Raw genomic sequence first — 22,326 nt, forward strand, 5'->3', positions numbered from 1 at the left:
GTGAAAATATAGAATCTCTAATCTAAATAATATCTAATCAGGCCAAACTTAAAAATGCTATGAATGAGATACAGTCTAAGCTGACTACTCTAACAGCCAGGGTAAATGAGGCAGAAGAGAGAATAAGTGATCTAGAAGATAAGCTGATGGAAAGGAAGGAAGTTGAGGAAAACAGAGATAGGCAGGCAGTAGCCCATAAGAAAAGGCTTAGAGAGATTAATGATGCCTTGAAACATTTCAGTGTCAGGACTATTGGGATTCCTGAGGGGGTGGGGGAAGAGAGAAGTCTAGAGAGTATATTTGAGCAAATCATGGCTGAGAACTTCCCTAATCTGGGGAAGGAAACAAGCATTTGTGTCCAAGAGGCAGACAGGGCCCCTTCTAAAATCAGTAAAAAATAGATCAATACACTGACCTGTAATAGTAAAGCTTGCAAATCAAACAGCTGAAGAAACTATCCTGAGAGTAGCTACGGAGAGGAGATTCCTTACATATGGAGGTAGGAATATCAGAAAAACATCAGACCTTATCCACAGAAACTTGGCGAGCCAGAAAGGTCTGGCAAGACATATTAAGGGTGCTAAGTGAGAAGAAAATGCAGCCAAGAATACTTTATCCAGCAAGGCTGTCACTCAGAACTGATGGCAAAACAAAGAGCTTCCAGGACTGGCAGAAACTGAAAGAATATGTGACCACCAAGCCAGCCATGAAAGAAATATTAAGGGGGATTCTATAAAAGAAGAAAGACCCCAAGAGCATTACAGACAAGAAATCTACAGAGACGATCTATAGAAATAGGGACTTTACAGGCAATACAATGGCACTAAATTCATACCTTGCAATAGTTACTCTCAACATGAAGGGCCTAAATGCTTCCATGAAACAGCACAGGGTTGCACACTGGATACAAAGACAGAACCCACTCACATGCTGTCTACAAAAGACCCATTTTGAAACTAAAGACACTGCCAGATTGAAAGTGAGGGGATGGAGAACCATTTATCATGCCAACGGATGTCAAAAGAAAGCTGGGGTGCATTCTCATATCAGACAAATTAGATTTTAAACCAAATACTGTTGTAAGAGATGTAGAGAGACACTATATCGTACTTAAAGGGCCTATCCAACAAGAAAATCTAACAGTTGTAAATATCTATGCCCCCAGCATGGAAGCAGCCAACTACATAAACCAACTCTTCACCCAAATAGTCATATTGATAATACTATATTAATAGTAGGAGATCTCAACACTCCACTCTCAGCAATGGCCAGATGGTCTAAACCAAAGATCAACAAAGAAACAAGAGCTCTGAATGACACACTGGACTAGGTGGACTTCGTAGATTTATACAGAACATTCCACCCTGAAACAACAGAATACTCATTCTTCTCAAGTGCACATGGAACTTTCTCCAGAGTAGACCCTATGCTGGGTCACAAGTCAGGTCTCAACTGATACCAAAAGACTGAGATTATTCCCTGCATATTTTCAGACCAAAATGCTTTGAAACTGGAACTCAATCACAAGAAATAATTTGGAAGGAATTCAAACACTTGGAAGTTAAAGAGCATCCCGCTATAGAATGAACAGGTCAAGCAGGAAGTTAAAGAAGAACTTAAACAATTCATGGAAACTAATGAGAATGAAAACACATCGGTCCCAAACCGATGGGATACTGCAAAGGCAGTCCTAAGAGGGAAATACACAGCCATCCAAGCCTCTCTCAAAAAAGTAGAAAAGTCCCAAATGCACAAGCTAACCTTAGACCTAAAGGAGCTGTACAAAGAGCAGCAAATAAAACCTAAAGCAAGCAGGAGAAGAGAAATAATAAAGATTAGAGCAGAGATCAATGAAATGGAAACCAGAAAAACAGTAGAACGGATCAACAAAACTAGAAGCTAGTTCTTTGAAAGAATTAATAAGGTCCATAAACCTCTGGCCAGACTTATCCAAAAGAAAAGGGAAAGGACCCAAATCAATAAAATCAGGAATGAAAGGGGAGAAATCACGACCAATACGAAGAAAACAGAAACAGTTATTAGCACTTATTATCAGCAGTTATATGCCAACAAACTAGGTAATTTGGAAGAAATGGATGCATTCCTGGAAACTTATAATCTATCAGGACTGAAACAGGAAAAAATAGACAATTGGAACAGAACAATAACCAGCAAGGAAATAGAAACAGTTATCAAAAGCCTCCCCAAAAACAAGAGTCCGGGGCCAGGTGGCTTCCCAGGGGAATTCTACCAAACATTTAAAGAAGAGATAATACCTATTCTACTGCAGGTGTTTCAAAAAATAGAAATGGAAGGAAAAAGTCCAAACTCTTTCTGTGAGGCCAAACCCTGATCCCCAAACCAGGCAAAGACCCCCCAAAAAAAGGAGAATTGCAGACCAAAATCCCTGGTGAACATGGTTAGATGCCAAAATACTCACCAAGATCCTAGTCAATAGGATCCAACAGTACATTAAAGGGATTATTCACTACCACCAGGTGGGATTTATTCCTGTCATGCAAGGGAGATTCAACATTTGCAGATCAATCAACGTGATAGATCACATCAACAAAAGAGGAGACAAGAACCATATGATCCTCTCAATGCAGAAAAAGCATTTGAGAAAATACAGCATCCTTTCTTGATTAAAACTCTTCATAGTGGGGGGTTAGTGGGAACATACCTCAATCTCATAAAAGCCATCTATGAAAAGTACTCAGCAGATAATCATTCTCACTGGGCAAAAACTGAGTGCTTTTCCCTTAATGTCAGGAATAGGACAGGGATGCCCGGTCTCACCACTGTTGTTCAATGTAGTAGTAGAAGTCCTAGCCTCAGCAATCAGACAACAAAAAGAAATAAAAGGCGTTCAAATTGGCAAGGGAGTTGAACTCTTGCTCTTCATAGATGACATGATACTTTATGTGGAAAACCCAAAAGACTCCACCTCCAATTCACTAGAACTCGTAAAGCAAATCAGCAATGTGGCAGGATACAAAATCAGTGCACAGAAATTGGTCACTTTTCTATACACTAACAATGTGACTGAAGAAAGAGAAATTAAGGAATAAATCCCACTTACAACTGCACCAAAAACCAATATACCTAGGAATAAAACTAACCAAAGAGTTAAAAGATCTACACTCTAGAAACCACTGAATAGTTACGAAAGAAATTGAGGAATACACAAAGAAATGGACAAACATTCCATGCCCATGGATTGGAAGAATAAACATTTTGGAAATATCTATGCTGCCCAGAACCATCTATACTTTCAATGGAATCCCTATCAAAAGACCATTGACATTTTTCACAGAGCTGGAACAAACAATCCTAAAATTTGAATGGAGCCAGAAAAAACCCCAAATTGCCAGGGGAATGTTGAAAAAGAAAGCCAAAGCTGGGGGCATCACAATTCCTGACTTCAAGCTATGTTACAAAGCTGTGCTCATCAAGACAGCAAGGTACTGCACAAAAACATAGATCAATGGAATGGACTAGAGAACCCAGAAATGAACCCTTAACTAATGGTCAGGAAAGAATATCCAATGGAAAAAAGACAATCTCTTCAATAAACGGTGCGCAGAAAATTGGGCAGCTACATACAGAAGAATAAAACTGGATCATTCTGTTACACCGTCTACAGAGATAAACTCAAAATGGATGAAAGACCCCAGTGAGAGACAGGAATCCATCAAAATCCTAGAGGAGAGCGTAGGTGGTAACCTCTTTGACATTGGCCATACAACTTCTTTCAAGAACATCTTCAAAGGCCAGGGAAACAAAAACAAAAATGAACTTTTGGGACTTCCATCAACATAAAAAGCTTCTGTACAGCAAAGGAAACAGTCAATAAAACTAAGAGGCAACCCATGGAATAGGAGAAGGTATTTGCAAATGACATTACAGATAACGGGGCTGGTATCCAAGATCTATAAAGACCTTCTCTAACTCAATACCCCAAAACTCAATAATCCCATCAAAAAAATGGGCAGAAGACATGAATAGACACTTTTCCAAAGAAGACATACCAATGGCTAACAGACACATTAAAAAATTTTCAACATTCGGAAATTCGAATCAAATCCACAATGAGATACCATCATACAATATTGCAGTTAGAATGCAAATATTAACAAAGCAGGAAACAGCAAATGTTGGCAAGGATGTTACAGAATGGGAAACGCTCTTACACTTTTGGTGGGAAAGCAAGATGTTAACAGTCACTTTGGAAAACAGTATTGGCGTTCCTCAAAAAGGGGAAAAAAGACCTTCTCTCTGACCCAGCAATTGTACTGCTGGGTATTTACCTCACAGATACAGATGTAGTGAAAAGAAGGGTCACATGCACCCCAATGTTCATAGGAGCAATGTCCACAATATCCAAACTGTGGAAGGAGCTGAGATGTCCTTCAATAGATAAATGGATAAAGAAGATGTGGTTCATTTATACCAGGGAATATTTCTGCCATCAGAAAGGATGAATACCTAACATTTTCATCAACATGAGTGGAACTGGAGGGAATTAAGCTAAGCGAAATAAGTGAAGCAGAGAAAGACTTTTCATATGGTTTCACTCATATGTGGGATGGAGGAATAGCTGGGAGGATCATAGGGGAAGGGAGGGAAAACTGAATGGGAAGAAATCTGAGTGGGGAGACATGCCATGAGAGACTCTGGATATCGTCTGGCAAACTGAGGGGTTATAGGAGGGATGGAGTGTATGGATAGGGTAACCAGGTCATGGATATTAAGGGAGGGCACATGTTGTGATGCGCACTGGGTATTATATGCAACTAATCAATCAGTAAACACTACATCAAAAACTAATGATGTACTGTATATTGGCTAATTGAACATTAAAAAACCGCTTTTTATATTTGTGTTGGATATATGACTGTTACTGAATAAATTTAGGGTTGTTGTATTTAATAAAGCTTGTTTTACAAATAATTGAAATTTATCTTTCATCCTTGGCTTTCTAAAATTATAGTTCATTATGAAAGGATAGACTAATTTATCCTGTATCTTTTGGAAGTTACTAAAGTAGCTTAAATGAAAAGTTGCTTATTTTTTCTCATGTAATATGATGCCTGTAGATATTTGACTGCTTGGTCTATTAGTTTCTCTTTATCTCAAATGTCTGCTCTACTGGCATCATGGCAAAAAAGAAGGGGGAAGGTTGATAAAAGTGGTGTGTTAGCTAGTTTTCCTCAGAAATAGCCTTTAAAAAAATCAGAAATCTCAAAATCTTCCCCAAAAGTCCTCTGCAAATTCCTGCTTATGCCTTATATAAGGCACTTCCAGCAAAGGAGGCAGGCTGGGAAATTATGTTCTTTTTTCTTTTTTTTTCCCTGCCTCTACAGTTGGTTTGTTCAATAGAAATGTAATGTGAGCCACTTACATAGTTTAAAATTTACAGTGGCTACATTAAAATCAGATGAAATTTCTTTTTATAATGTACTTATTTAATGCAATATACTGATAATATCTTTATTTCAGCATGTAATAAATATGAATTATTATGTTGATATTTTACATTTTTTTTCTAAGTCTTCAAAATTGGTATGTATTTTGTACTGAAAGTTAAATTGGACTACGTACATAGTAAATACTCAATAAGCACTGGCTAATGGCTACCTTAATTACTGTACATGGTTGTTTCCTATCTTTGCCTGTCATTTATAGTATATTGAATTTTCACAATGTTATAAAATGATTTTGTGTAAGAATCAGGAGCTTATTTTCCTTTAGGTATTCTCCCATCTCCTTTCCCTCATTTCAAAACTCAGCTTTTCCTAGTGAAAGAAAGCTTACTTTACCTCATTTTTTTATTTTGCTTGTGGTATCTCCTGAGAAATTTAGTGTCTCATAAGCCAACTTGTTGCAAAAAGTTTATTCTTTCGAGCCCTAGTCCAGTCATCCGAGTCATTGTCTAACCACTGCTAACATTCTGTGTCCCCATACCCTCCTGTCCCATGTTCTGTCTCTTGAAATGTTCATGTTCCTGAAACCTTTCCTCATACCTTAAATGGCAATTTGCTCTTCCCTTGTGGTGATACTTTACACATAATTCAGACTGCATTACAGTGTTATTTAAGAGGTATCTTGGTTATGATGTGTTATAGAAAGAATTAAACACAAATTATCATCATCCATTGCACAAATCATTTTTCCAATATTGCATCTAGGTTGAGGTGCTATAATCTATGGGGAATTTACAGACATTGGAGGAGGTTCAGGTTCGTTACTGTTAGAAAAATAGGGCCTTGTAATGCTTGCATCATTGTAAATATTTTAGAATAGATGCTAGAACTGAACACACCTAGAAAGATATGGTTGGTATGATGATTTCTTGAGCTCTTTTCCAATCCAGTCTCCAAATATTTAAAAATAACAGTTTTATTCTATTTTTGCCAACCAAATAAAAATATTTCCCAAATATAAAAATGTGTTCCTAGTTCCCTATATATTCTTAGAAATTTATGAATTGAATTTTGTTCATTTGTTTCATTGTCTGTGTAGTGTTGTTAGGAGTTAAGAGAGATGGGGAAATTTAAATAATGTTCCAGTAGGATTAAAATGGATTTTTAATTGTTACAATAGCTTCCCATTTCAGGATAATATTATAACTTGGGGAATTAAAAAAAAATTAGGCCTACAGTATGTGGGTATACATTTCTTTACCTAATTAAAGAATAAATGAAACAAGATGGGATTGGGAGGGAGACAAACCATAAGAGACTCTAAATCTCACAAAAGAAACAGAGGGTTGCTGGGGAGAGGCGGGTAGGGAAAGGGTGGTTGGGTTATGGACATTGGGGAAGGTATGTGCTATGGTAAGTGCTGTGAAGTGTGTAAACCTGGCGACTGATAGATCTGTACCCCTGGGGTTAATAATAGATTATATGTTAATAAAAAATTTTAAAAAAGAATAGTGTCACCAAAAGATGTATTCCCAAATGTTAGTTATTACTGAAATAAAACTGATAGATTAAAAAATACCAATAATTTCATGAGCCACAGTAAGCTGGAATAGCCACTTCTCTTACTGCAGAAATATATACAAATTATCTTAACTATATAAAATGGTCATTGTTTAATATGGATTCACTTTTCTATATTACCTATTTTAGGAAAATGATATAATACTAGTAATTGTTAGTAGTAATGCATTTATTTTTCTAATGTTTATGTTTAATAAACAAAGAGTTATAACCTTTAGGTTATATACAAGTTAAATGTACATATAGTCAGAGTCTTTATTTCTATTTCTTCAGGAAATGCTAATATTTTAGTTTAGTGAATGGCTGAATTACTTGTCTAAAAATTTTTAATCTGTTACATGGTATGAAGAAATATGTTTCCTTGTTAAATATCATTTGTGACAAATATTTCTACTCGACAATGAAATGACTTTTTATGACTAGAATTCATTTGCATTGGTCAAACTAAAATATATCATGTTTAGTTACAAGGTAATTTTGAATAACCATTCTTGAATTACAGCATAAAATTGAACTTTCAGAATTATTCCAAATTACTCTGAGAAGAAGGCAAGATCTTCTGCAAGTTACTGAAATTTTGAACAACTCTCTTTCCATGTAATCAAGTAGCATTTAGGATATATAATCTTCCTATATTTTTTGTCAAGAATTAAAAGTCATTAATATCCCGTAGTGTGGCAGGAAAAACCTTTTTAGTGACTTACCTATTTTTATTCGTTTCTTAACTCTTCCTTTGCAACATTAGTGCATTTTGATTTTGTTGCTATTAGTTGCAGGTTCTCCACTGCCATGGTAATGAAGTCACTGATGGTAAGATGAGGTGCTAAAGTTAGAATTTAAATATTTGATCTTTAGGATATTGTTTTCCCGTTTTGAAATTCCTTTATTGTTATTTGATATCCCATGATGCCTGACTGGTAAGTCTTAAGACTTCAGTATTTTTCTTTTTAGTATTTCACAATTCTGCTTATCTCACTTAAAAATTAGTAAAGGCTTTTTATGGGAATTTTAGGTCAAATTATATTATTTGCTATTTCATGGTTATTATTTGGTTGCAGTGTCCTGAATCTGGCAAAGGATATGTGGTTTTTCTTCAGTAGAATTTTTATTAGGATGACAAAAATTTTGTTTTCTGAAATCCCTGGATGAAGATTCTTTAGAATTGAATGCCCCTACACTTGTCACCAGTAACAGTATAACAGAGTTAGAAGAGTAAGTCCTTATCAATGACAAACTATTTTAATATATGGAGAAGAGTGCAGGGTATAGTTCTGTTGGGAAAGACTAATTTTTTAATTTTAATATTCCTGGAGTTTATGCATACAAATGATCACTGTTTTAGGGGAGGGAGGGCTTTTTCTTCAACAATGCCAAAGTATGGAAAGGATAATTGGTTTTTCTGTTGGTGTTTACTGAGATGTAAATATATGCTGTTTTTTCCAACAAATATTTCTTGTGGACCTTTTATGTATAAGAAGGTAATGTGATATAATGGTGAATAAGATAGCTCATCCAAACTTAAGAAATCAGTGAAGTTTTTCTCTTTTAGGGAATTTCCTCATCCAGGTTGATATCTGAAGGCAGTGTAGGAATTATAGGTGGGTGAAGCAGTAGGAAAAGAATATATTAGGGAGAAATAATATGTAGAAATCACCAAACTTGGGAAAGAACATAAATGATTCTAGGAACTGGAAGAAGGTTCACTTCCAAGTGTTTGGGAACAACCCAAGAGAGGTAGTTGAGTACTTGTCATGAGAAATTTTTGTCATGTTTCTGTAAATGTGATAATACAACTAAATAAGCAGATTTAACTCCAAAAATATGTACTATTAGGTAAACTATAACAAAATTTATTTTAAAAAAACTATGTAACCAAGCATAAATGAAAGAAAAGGAAATTCCTAGATGCCAGAAATGATAAGGAAATTAACAGATTAGTATTTGATTTGGTGATTTGGGTAAGCTCAGGGACCTAATAGATTCAGATATATTGTATCACTTAGCTATTCCAGTTTCTTGACAAAATACCCCCAAATTTAATGTCTTATTTACAAGTTTTGTTCCCTACTGGTCTATAGAAGAGCTGATCAGTTCTGCTGATTTGCCAATTCTGCTTGGTCACCTGAGCTCACTGATGCATGTTATGACTAGTTAATAGATTGACAGCTGATTAAAGATGGCGTTAACTGATATAAACCATATCTGCTCTATGTGGTCTATCAACCTCCAGAAAGGAGCTAGAATTATTCTTAAGGGAAAGTTAAGGATCTGAGAGAGCAGATGCATGTAAGGCCTTTTGAAACCTAGGCTCAAATTTGGCACACCCTCACTTGTGTCACATTCTGGGGGCTGAAGTAAATCATGTGTCTGACCTCTTGTTAGAAAGAACTATAAAATCATATTTCAAGGGTCTAGATGAAGAGAAGAATGTTTAGTTGTGCAATCCCTGGGTCATAGAGCTTATGGGCCAAGAATTTGAGTTTTTAAAAGGTCACATTGAAACAAGAGTTGTTGCCTGGGCTCATTCAAGACAAGATGTTACATGTGAATTCTGTGCATGAACTTATAAAGAACTGTCCTCTAGAAGGAGAATTAAAAAAAACCTCAGGTCACTGGCCTAGTGAATAGGAAGCTACTATTATCTAGGACCCTAAACTGAAACTTTTAAGCCTGTGCCATATGTGGATATGTGGTCTGATACAAAGGTAAAATTGCTTCTTAGGTACATATCCACAAATGAAAACCTTTACTGAAAGAAGTTAAATAATACAAATAATAATTACAAATAACTACAAATTACATGAGGAAATTATTCAAAACAACCACGTACAGCAGATAGGAAAGCTTACATGCCAAGAATTTTAGGTAATAGAACTGTTTTTAAGAGACTCTAAAATAAAAATGTTTAAATTGTTAAATGTTAATATTAGATAAAATAAAGAATATAAGAGAATGTATGAAAAAGAACCAAAAGTGATTATTAGAAATAAAGATAACAGAACAACTAAAAAGTTAGTGGTAAAGAGTAGATTGGACATTGTTGAAGAAGGAATTTATGAACTGGAAGATGGTTTTGGGAGAACAGAGAGGTAAAAAGAAAATATGAAAACAGGTTTAAGATAATTGAGGATAGAATAGGAAGGTTATTCTTTTTTTTTAATAATTAAATGCTTTTTTATTTTATTTTATTTTTTATTTTTGTTTTTATTTTTTTTATAAACATATAGTGTATTATTAGCTCCAGGGGTACAGGTCTGTGAATTTCCAGGTTTACACACTTCACAGCACTCACCATAGCATATACCCTCCCCAATGTCCATAACCCCACCACCCTCTTCCTACCCCCCTCCCCCTGGCCACCCTCAGTTTGTTTTGTGATATTAAGAGTCTCTTATGGTTTGTCTCCCTCCTGATCCCATCTTGTTTCATTTATTCTTTTCCTACCCCCCCAACCTCCCATTCTGCACTTCAACTTCCTCATATCAGGGAGATCATATGATAGTTGTCTTTCTCCGATTGACTTATTTAGCTAAGCATAATACCGTCTAGTTCCATCCACATCATTGCAAATGGCAAGATTTCATTTCTTTTGATGGCTGCATAGTATTCCATTGTATATATAGACCACATAAGAAGGTTATTCTTATGGTTCATAAGAATAACCAGTAAAGAGAATTGGAGAAAGGTAATATTTGAAGAATATTTGAAGAAGTGGTGATTGATCATCTGAATTGACAAAAACATGAGTCTTAGAATAGATAAAAATACATTCTCCCCTCCCACTGTCCTCCTTGCCCCACCTAGAAAACCCCTAGTAAATTATAGAACAAGTAATAGAGGAAGCCTGGATCTCTAAATGACATTGTGGAACTAAGCTGCCATGCCAGTTTGTGTTTTAGAAGGTTTATGGGTTTTTTTAGTTAAAAAAATTATTTTGATCGCTTAAAACAACATAGTGACACTCAGATGAAATGCGCAACTCTTTTGTTTATAGCTCTAAATGAGAAAGCCCCTATGTAGGGCCACACTGGGGTTTGTAACTGAGGACAGGGTAACAAGATGCAACTATAGGAGACAGCTTATGTATAGCAAGGAGGGTGGAGTTAAAACTAGGTTTTGTAGTCTCCCTTTGTACTGGCTAATTTAGTACTCCTGTGGGCCCCAGGGTCTGTCTCTATTTTTATGGTATCTAAGTCCTGAAGTAATTAGGGTGAGTGCAAAATGCATGGAGTGTGAGAACCCAGTTAGGGAAGTGGCTGAGATATGAACTTAATCAGTACTTAATCCTCTATCTTAACACAGGAAGAGCCTCCTTCATCCAGGTCTTCAAAACTGAGAAAAGACTGCATTAAAACAAATAAGTAAACAAGACTATATTACACATAGACAAACTGTATGGTATAAGAAATCAATTATAGCTTAAAATGCCATTGTATTTTGGGGTTTTCTTTTTACAGCAGTCTTTTTTTACCCCATATATTTAAGGTAAAGGTATAAAAAGGGACATTGCTTAATGATTAAAGGAACATTTCACTGTGAAGATGAAATAGTGCTGTATAAACCTAACTGTATATCCTCAAAATACATAAAACAAAAATTTAATGGAACAGGTGGGAGATTTTTAACACATTTCCCTTAGAAAATTATAAACTAAGAAGACAAGAAAAATGAAAGTTATAATATATGTTATTTGACTAGCAAAATTAGTCTCTACAAAATTCGACAAAGACTAATTGAGTAACAGAACAAATGGATATTTTCTTTGACCACATTAAATTTAGAAGTCAATAGGTAAAAGATAGCCACGAAATATCCTGTTTTTGGAAACAAAATATACACTTCTGTTTTATGATTTTGAAGAAGTAATGAAAATGGAAATTGAGAAATAATGTGGAAGGACAGTGAAACACTATGCACCAAAACTTGTGGAATGTAGCTGTGAACTTATTAGTAGGAAATTTTTACCTTTGATTGCACATATTAGAAAAGAATTACAATGAAAAACTAGCAAGTTAAGTATCCTATTTTTAAATTCAGAAAAAGAATACTATAATAAACATGAAGCAAGTACAAGGAAGAAAGTAATAAAGATAAAAATAGGAATAATTATATAAAATATGAAGTTAGAATAGAGATTGCCAACAAAGCCAAGAATTGCATTTTTTAAAGGTTAATAATTTAAACCAACCTCTTAACAAAATTTGCCCAGGAGAAAAGAAATACTTTTGAACATATGAATAATATTAGGAATGAAAGGAGAATATAACTACAAATAAGTAGACATTTAAAGAGAGAGAATATACCATAAGAAATTATTTGGCAATAAATATCAAAATGATTTCAAATGGAATGTATTCTAGGAAAACCCTAAGTTACTGTTATAAGTTGATTTGTGCCACGCCCCCCCAGCTTCTACAAATTTATATATTAAAACCCAAAGGCCCCATACCTCAAAATGTGGTCTTATTTGGAAATGTGGCTCTTCCAAATGTATTTGGAGATAAGGCCTTTAAAGAGGAAAGTTTAAATCAGGCCCACAGGGTGAGCTTAATAGAGTCTGACTGGTGTCCTTGTAAGAGGAAGGAGTTGGAACATACAAGAGAAACCAGGGGCCTATGTGATTAGAGAAATAACCATGTGAGGACAAAGTAGCAAGAGTGTGGCCTACCTGTAAGTCAAAGAGGCCTTAGAAGAAACCAAATCTGCTGGCACCCTGATCTTGGTATATGACCTCCACAACTATGAGAAAATAAATACCTATCTCAGTATGTTGCTATGGTAACTAATACAGTTACTAATACTAACTTAAGAAATAGAAAAATAAAGTAGAATTATGATGTTTCTTAACCTTTTTATTGTTGTTGCCCTCCAGAGTGGGGAAAACTATGTAAGTTTTCTGTAATGTGAGAAATTAGGGAATAAGATTTTGTCAAGATAGAGTTGAGTATTCCAGGGCCACACCCTATTCTAATAAGTAAGATTTTTTCCTTTTGCTTCTGAAAACCGATTTTTACCCTCTGAGGAATGCATGATCTATAGTCTTTGAGAAAAGTAAATTATTGGTAATAAATCTTTCCCCTTCCCTCTCAACCTTTCCAGAAAAACAACTGTTCCAGCTAGTTCTGTAGGGAAACCCACCAAAGTTTAAAGGAAGGGGTAATTTCTGATAAAACAGGGGAAGCTTCCCATTAAGTTTTATGAGGTTGCTATAATTTTATAAAAGTTGACGGAGGTAGTATGTGAAAAATCAAATTCTTTTAAAAATGTTTTTAGGTCATTTAACCATTCCTTCAACAAATTGAGTTGCTGTCATGTAGAAATTACTATTCTAGGCACTAGGGATACAGAATGATGAAGACAGACAAGGCACGTCCCTGCCTTGTAGAAATTACATTTTAGTTGGGAAAATTGGCAGAAGCTAACTAAAATAGAAAGATAAGATTCAATGTACCAAATTCAAATAGCATGGCCTGATAGAGAATGACAAATATACTACTTTTGATTAAGTGGGCAGGGAAGTTTTCAGATCCTTAATTGCAGACCAACTCCAGCTAGCAGGGGAAGAGCAGAGAAAGAGGAAAGGTGAAGAAATGAAAATGTGAAATGAGTCATGGATAATATATAATTTAAGTTACATTTGGCAACAAGTAATAGAAAACCCAACAAAGAGTGCTTTCAGTAGATGTAAGCTTTATTTCATGTACCAACATTTTTGGAGGTTGGAGGTCCTGGGCTTTAACATTAGCTGATCAGTGTCATCAAAGATATAGACTGACTTTTCTCCTATTCTGCCGTTTTTAACATGGGACATTTATCCAAATAATCTTTAATAAAGGTGCTGTTTGTCTAGTTATCATGTCTACACTAGTAAGAATTGGGAAAGAAGAAGGGGCTTTAAAAACTGTTCCTAGAAGCCTTACCTGCCGTGACTTCAGCCTAACTTTATTGGTCACCAGTTTTCTTTTTTTAAACCATGCAGGGCATTTTGACAACATCTAGTGAAGTCGAAAGTGCACTTAGTCTATAATTAAGCAATTCAGCTTTCAGATATATACTTACACTCTTAGCATATCAATTATACCTCTTTTTACTTTTTTATCTTGTTACCCTTGAGTTTGTAATATACATTTACAACTAATCCAAGTCCACTTTCAAATAACACTGTACCATTTCATGTGTGGTGTTTCTTAATAACAAAATAACCCTAATTCCTTCCTTGTATCTTTGCTGTCATTAACTGTTTATATATAAGGGTACATTTAGATATAAAAATACATAATCAATTACATTGTTGCTATTTATTATTTTGAATGAACTGTTATCTGTTAAATCCATTAAGAATAATAAAAATAAAAATTTTTATTTCACCTTCACTTATTTATTTATTTTATTTTTAAAAAGATTTTATTTATTTATTTATTTATTTATTTATTATTTTGGCAGAGAAAGACAAGTGAGAGAGGGAACACAAGCAGGGGAAAGTGGGAGAGGGAGAAGCAGGCTTCCCTTTGAGCAGGGAGCCCAATGTGGAGCTCAATCCCCGGACCCTGGGATCATGACCTGAGCCAAAGACAGACACTTAATGACTGAGCCACCCAAGTGTTCCTCACCTTCACTTATTTAGATTTGAATTTCTGTTTATTATTTTCTGTCTCTCTAAAGAACTTTTAACATTTCTTGCAAGACAGGCCTACTGGCAACAAATTTCCGCAATTTATGTTTACCTGAAAAAGTTTTTATTTCTCCTTCACTCTTGAAGGATAATTTCACAGGGTACAGGATTCTAGGTTGATGGGGTTTTTTCCCCCCCTCTCTCAGCACTTCCTAGTATTTCATTCCAATTTCGCTTGAATGGTTCTGAGAAAAAGTTGAATGTAATTCTTAGCCTTCTTCTTCTGTAGGTAACATTATTGTTTCCTTTTATTTTTTTCTGTTTTTTTTTTTTTATTTAACTTTGAGTTTTTTGTTATTTGAAAATGATGTGCTGAGGTATCATTTTGGGGGACATTTACCATACTTAATTTTCTCTGAACTTCCTTTATATGTGGTTTGGTATTTGACTTTTAATATGGGGGCATTCTTGGTTGTTATTATTTAAAATATTTCTTCTATTTTTTTCTTTATTCTCATCCTGATATGCCAATTACATGTATATTACACCTTTTTTAGTTGTCTCACAGCCCTTGAATATTCTGTTTTGTGTTTTTCAGTCTTTGTTCTCTTTGCTTTTCAGTTTTCAAGAATTCTATTTATATAGCCTCTAGCTGAGATTCTTTCTTCAGTTGTGCTGAATATCTGATAAGTTCATCGAAGGCATTTTAATTTCTATTATAGTATTTTTTTATATCTAGCATTTTTGAGGAGTTTGTTCTTCAAATGTCCATCTCTGATTACATTGCCCATGTGTTCTTGTTTACTACTACTTCATTCGACAGATTCCATATCATAATTAGTCAGTTATTTTAAATTTAGTCTGATAGTTCCAATATCCCTGTCATATATAGTTCTGATGTTTACTTTGTCTCTTCAGATTGTGTGAAGTTTTTTTTTTCCTTTTGATATGCCCTATAACTTTTTCTTGATAGCTGGACATGGTGTACTATAAAAAGAACTATTGTAAATAGGCCTTTAGTAATGTGGTGGTGAGATATGAGGGGAAAGGATGCAAAGTATTCTGTAATCCTAATCAGGTCTAGTCTTTTAGTTAGCCTGTGCCTCTGGACTATGAACTTCACAAGTATATCTCATATTTTTTTCCCTCTCACCTTGGGCAGAATAAGATAGCTATAGTAGGCTCTAGTTGAGTATTTCTCTTCTTCATGTGGAAGGCTAGAGCTGACTGGAGTTGGTATTTCCCTTTCCCCAGGTCAGTTAGGGCCTAATAGGCAAGGTCTCGTTAGTCAAAATGTTCCAATGTATATATTTCCCCCACAGTCTGAAAGTAGAGTGTTCCTATGGAACCTTTTGTAAACCTGAATCTGTAAAGTGAAGATTATTCCCCACTTTCCCAAAGTTTGTATTACACCACTTTGCTTTCACGAAAGACTTACGTTAGTATAGTAATGGCTGTTTTTGTTTGTTTGTTTTTGTAAAATTGAAAACCCTCATTGGATTTCTTTCAGTTAGTGAAAACAGGTAGTAATGTAGGTCCTTTGTAAAAGTGAACTAGCTTAAAAACATTTAGAAAGCACAGATAGTTGTATTTCAGAATGGTTTCTTTTCCCCTCCCCCTGCTGGAAGACATAGGAGATTTTCCTCAGACATTTTCTATGGGAACCTGGTGGAGTTTTTGCAGGTAAATCTCAGTATATAGTGGGGAACTACTTATGACTTCCTCCTGGAGCTGTATACTCTCAGAGCTTTAACTCTCAATTTTTAACTGTGCCTCTACCAGCACAATTACAGTTCAGGTTTTACCACCCCGGCCCTGGTTCCCAAGGTGACTTCTGCTCATGAGTCTCTACCCCAGGAAGCCATGGCTGCCTGTATTCGCGTGTAGGTCTCTTCGGTCTTAGGGCAGCAGTATGCTCTGTCTCCGCACCCCGCCCCCACACTTTATGGATATAAGTAGGGTTGTCAATTTTTCAGTCTGTACAGCTTTTTACTTGTTAGGAGAGAGTGGAATGGCAATTTCCAGTCTCTTTACTTGTAGAACTAGAATGTAAATGGTATTTTAGTTTTCCTCACAGGGCTTGTTAGCCAAAAATGCCTTTCCAGCCATTTATACCATGTAGGCATTCTGAGTAAACTGCTTACTTGGGCCTAGTCCTGTCCTAAAGCCCTCCTAAGAGAAGGAAGGAACAGGAATATAGATTATATACTTGAGAAGTTTGTTATGAAAGGAAGGAGGACTTAGATGTTTTCAAATCTTTAAACTTGGAAGTATTTTCTGTATGCGTTATAGAATCTAAATAATTCTAAAGACCATAGAAGAGCTAAAGTTACCAGGTTTTGTGACAATGGACCAGGATTTTTCTACAGGCAGGTTTTCCTAGGGTGTATAGGCAAGTTAGCAAGAAACTGGGAAAGCTGGGGAGACCCTCAATAATATTTTTTTATTTTTTTATTTTTTTAAAGATTTTATTTATTTATTGGACAGACAGAGATCACAGAGATCACAAGGCAGAGAGAGAGAGATGGGGGGAAGCAGGCTCACTTCTGAGCAGAGAGCCCGATGCGGGGCTCGATCCCATGACCCTGGGATCATGACCCGAGCTGAAGGCAGAGGCTTTAACCCACTGAGCCACTCAGGCACCCCAATAATATTTAAACTAAAAAAGAAAAAAAAGTTTTTTGTAGGTATGTAATGCTTCACTCTTGCGTAGGGAAGTTATGGGACAGGTGTGTGTTTTGTGGAAATCTAGAATTATCTTATGCTCTGTTCTATTTCTTTGAGACTCCAACACCCTTATTACTTTTTTCTTCACTGAAATTCAATTGTTTTTGACCCTAAGGGCAAACATTTCTGTTGGGATACAGGGCGGAAATGTCAGGAATTCCGACATGAACCACAAGATGAACCATTCATGTTTTGTGAAAGCATCTGGGTAGACTGCTTTCTGATCAACTCTTGAACAATGCCTTTGTTGACTCTGGGCTTAAATACTTTGTAGAGATCCTAAAGAACAAAGAAGAATCATTTTAAGAGGCTGTGGTTTTCTCTGCTCTGATTTCTCAAATAACTCTTTTCTTTTCTTTCTTCTACTATAATTTGGCACAGTTTCTGGTATACTGGTGAAATCTTGCCTTGGCTTTTTAGTATTATTAATGTGTCATTTTAAAAATTTTGTGTATATTAACTGTAATTTTTAAAAATACAATAATTACAATGGCGTAAAGAGGTTTTTCTTTCTTTTTTTTTTTTTTTTACTTAAATTCAAGTTAGCTAACATATAGTGTAGTATTGGTTTCTAGAGTAGAATTTAGTGATTCATTACATATAAATAACACCAGCGCTCATCTTGACAAGTGCCCTCTTTAATGCCCATAACCCATTTAGTGTACCTCTCCCATCCATCATTGTGTCATTTTTAAAAGTACATACATTATATTAATTATATGTATGGGGAGAGGTGGGCGATACATATTGCCATTTCAGAAGGGATCTCAAGATGGAGGATAGTTAGGTAAGTGCACATACTCAATTTGTGATATTGAACCAAACATGGTAACTAAATTTAAAGCATTGTAATTAAGGCCAGTAGTTCAGTTAAGATACTGTCTTTCTTAAAATGAACAGTTCTTTAAAATAAGAACTGACCATAATCTTTGCTTTCTATAGTTACTTTTGAGAGTTTAACTTTCATTATTTGTCTGAAATCTTTACCAGGGAACTATGACTCTTAGCCTGTTGGGTGGTGCTCATTTCTATTCATTAGCTTTGAGTTGGTAAGAATGGGTATCAACAGTTGTAGAAAAGACCAAAAGAATATTAGATTCCAGGATTAATAGACTCAAGACTCCAGGTTAATCTTAACGAGTCAGTTAGTGGATTGACTCATTTCAGAACTGAGAAATACCTTTTTATCTCTAAAGTTTTAGATTTATTTAACATTTTATATGAACATTTTAGATAACAAATATTTATTATAAAATGATGCTTTATATTTTTCTTAATTCTCAAGATACCCAGTGTCTATGAACAGTAATATATACATTGCTGAAAAATTATAAGTTGGAGCATTGACAGGGTTTAAATTTCATTTCTGTACTGTATATTATGTTCTCAGTTGAAGCTTCATATTAGAAAAACCAGGTATAACAGGGTACTCATAGCAATATAAAAAACAGTAATTTAAACATACTAAGAAAGTATTGGTACCAAGTATATAATTGGATTTCAAATGATAATCTAATTGCTCTTATCAGTATCTAAAGTTCCTGCTACTATATGTGTCCTTATGTTTCATTTTTTATTTTTTAGGTCTCTTTTATTCAAAACCTTGTATTTTGTGTAGAAAGAGTTTACCGTGTACCTGACTTTGGTGTCTGGGAAAGAGGAAGCAAATATAACAATGGCAGCACAGAGCTACATTCAAGGTAATTTGGTGATTTTTGAGTTTTTTAAAAAAATTTAAATGTGTGGAATTTGAATAAAAATCAAAGTATTAGATTGCAACTATCGTTTCTATGTTAACTTTCATCTCTTTTTTTCCTATATATGATTCAGATGAAATTCACTTAAAATTAAAGCAAGAGACTACTCTCAGGGCCCAGAAACAGATGGAAGAAAAAAAGCAGGATATCTTTCCCAACTTCCCGTGGTTTCGGTACATGCATATCGGCCTCCAGTCCAAGGATTGGCCTTCCTGCTCAACCAGTTATTTCTCTTTTTTTCTTCTTGAAATGATACCATTTGAAAGATCAAATACATTAAAATTGCCAAATACCAAATGTATATTCATTGCACATGAAATTCCCTTCCATATTGTAGAGCTGGCCTAACCAGGTACCCACACCCTTCATAAAAAACTTAACATTTATTGTTTTCTGTAGGAGATGTGATCAACATCTTGCATTCTGGTTTAGTGGGGTTCATAAACAACAATAGCTTATGACTGATGTTAGTGGTATATGAATTTCCTTTACTCCTTAAGGTTAGGGAAATAGCTTTAGTGACTGACTGCACCTTTTACTGAAAAGTTTAGCTCTATTGCACCAAAAATAAAATATCTAGGAATAAAGTTAACCCAGGAAGTTAAAGAGCTATACTCCAAAAACTATAAAACATTGATGAAAGAAAGTGAAAATGACCCAAACAAATGGAAAGATATTCCATGCTCGTGGATTGGAAGAACCAGTATTATTATATGGCTCATACTACCCAAAGCAATCTACAGATTTAATGCAATCCCTATCAAAATTCTAATGAAATTTTTCACAGAACTAGAACATTAATCCTAAAATCTCTATGGAACCACAAAAGACCCCCAATAGCCAAAGCAATCTTGAGAAATGTGAACAAAGCTAGTGGTATCACAATTGCATATTTCAAGATATACTACAAAGCTATGTAATCAAAACAATATAGTACTGGCACAAAAATAGACATAGATCAATGGAACAGAATAGAGAGCCTAGAAGTAACCCATACTTATATGTTTGATTAACCTGCAACAAAGGAGGCACAATTATACAATGGGAAAAGATAGCCTCTTCAACAAATAGTATTGGGAAAACTGGATAGCTACATGTGAAAGAATGAAACTGGACCAGTTTCTTATACTGTACACAAAAGTAGACTCAAACTGGATTAAAGACCTGAATGTGAGTCCTAAAACCATGACATTCCTAGAAGAAAACCTAGACAGGAATTATTTTGACATTAGTCACAGAAATACTTTTCTCCTCAGGTAAGGGAACCAAAAACAAAATTAAATTATTGGGACTACACCAAAATAAAAACTTTTTACAGTGAAGAAAACCATCAACAAAAAAGGCAACGTACTGAATGGGAGAAGGTATTGTAAATGGCATATCTGTTGAGGGTTTAATATCCAAAATATATAAATAATTTGTACAGTTCCACTTCAAATAAACAAAGAATGTGATTTTAAAAATGGGCCGAGTACCGGAATGGACATTTTCTCAAAAAAAAACCTACAGAGACGAACAGAAACATGAAAAGGTGGTCATCAGGGAAATACAAATTAAAAGCACAATGAGATATAATTCTACATCTTTCAGAATGGCTAAATCATAAACACAAGAAGTAAGTGTCGACGAGGATGTAGAGAAAAAGGAACCCTTGTGTGCTGTTGGTGGGAATGCAAATTGGCACAGCCACTATAGAGAATAGTATAGAGGTTCCTCAAAAAATTAAGAATAGAATTACTATATGATCTAGTAATTCTGCTATTGGGTATTTACCCAAAGAAAACAAAAACTCTAATTTGAAAAGATACGTACACTCCTATGTTTACTGCCGCAGTGTGTACAACAGCCAAGATATGGAAGCAACCCGAGTGTCCCATCAATAGATGTATGAATAAAAAAGATTATATCACATAGGATGTGATATCTATATATATTCCATTATATTCATATAATGGAATATTACTCAGCCATAAAATAGAATGAGATCTTGCTATCTGTAACAGTATGGATGGACCTAGAAAGTATAATTCTTAGTGGAATAAGTCAGTCAGAGAAAGACAAATACCAAAGACAAATATGATATCACTCAAATGTGGAATTTATAAAACAAAACAATGACAAAAAGAGACCAAAAAAAAACAGAGAACAAACTTGGGGTTGCCAGAGGAAAGGTTGGGAGATGGGTCAAATAAAGGGGATTAAGAATTCACATATCTTCTAATTTTTTTTTTTTTTTTAAGTAGGCTCTATATCCAACATGGGGCTTGAATTTATGCCCCTGAGTTTAGGAGTCTCATGCTCTACTGACTGAGCCAGCTAGGTGTCCCAAGAGTATATGTTTGTTTGTTTGTTTGTTTGTTTCTTTCTTTCTTTCTTTCTTTCTTTTTTAAGAGAGAGAGTGGGAGGTGAGGAAGTGGAGGGAGAGACTATTAAGCAGACTTCATGCCCAGCATGGAGCCTAGTGCAGGGTTCGATCTTACAACTCTGAGGTCACTACTTTAGTGGAAATCAAAAGTCAAGACGCTTAACTGACTGAGCCACCCAGGTGCCCCAAGAATATACATGTCTTGAGCATTTAGTAATGTATAGAATTGTTGAGTCATTGTGTTGTACACCTGAAACTAAAATAACACTATACATTAATTATACTTGAATTTTTTTAAAAAAAGTATCATACAATTAATTAGGCTTCTCAATTTCACACTAAAAGATTTAAGATTTAAAGGTTATCAAGTATAGGTTTAGATCATTGGGACTTAAATGAACTGTAGAAACAGTTTAGGAATCATTGGTTAAGAAGATATACTTTTTTGAATAGAATGACTAATCATACACAAAAAAATTAAGCTGATCTAAGATACTTAGTAAACTAAAAATTGGCTCCAGATCACTAGCTCCTCACATATCCTCATGCCTCAGTTTCCTCATCTACAAAATGAACCAACAACAGTTTCTACTTTATAAAGTTGTTGTAATGATGGAGTTAACATATACAAATCATTTGAATACCTAAGCAGAAGTAAGCATTAGAATGCAAGAGTACTTACACATTTCAGAGTATGTTAATAACAAATATTGAAACAAAGAAGATTTTTCTATTAACTTTAGGAAACTAATGTATATACATTTTTCTATAAGTTTATGATTTATATGAGGCATTTTGAAATACAGAGCAGGATAGTAGCAATCAGGAAAGAAGTCAGTGGAGTAGAAAAATGATTTG

The 22,326-nt window shown here is 34.9% G+C and overlaps 1 protein-coding gene across 1 annotated transcript in view; it reads left to right on the forward strand.

The window, feature by feature from the left end:
- LOC111157377 (phosphorylase kinase regulatory subunit beta) overlaps window positions 1-22,326 on the forward strand; it is a 240,406-nt gene that overhangs the window by 77,996 nt on the left and 140,084 nt on the right. The window contains exon 7 of the mRNA XM_022518739.1: window positions 18,931-19,046. Within this exon, the coding sequence (XP_022374447.1) occupies window positions 18,931-19,046 (116 nt within the window). The remainder of the gene's footprint in view (window positions 1-18,930; window positions 19,047-22,326) is intronic.

This window comes from Enhydra lutris, unplaced genomic scaffold, assembly GCF_002288905.1.
Source record: "Enhydra lutris kenyoni isolate GAN:26980312 unplaced genomic scaffold, ASM228890v2 scaffoldscaffold54, whole genome shotgun sequence".
Classification (NCBI taxonomy): domain Eukaryota; kingdom Metazoa; phylum Chordata; class Mammalia; order Carnivora; family Mustelidae; genus Enhydra; species Enhydra lutris.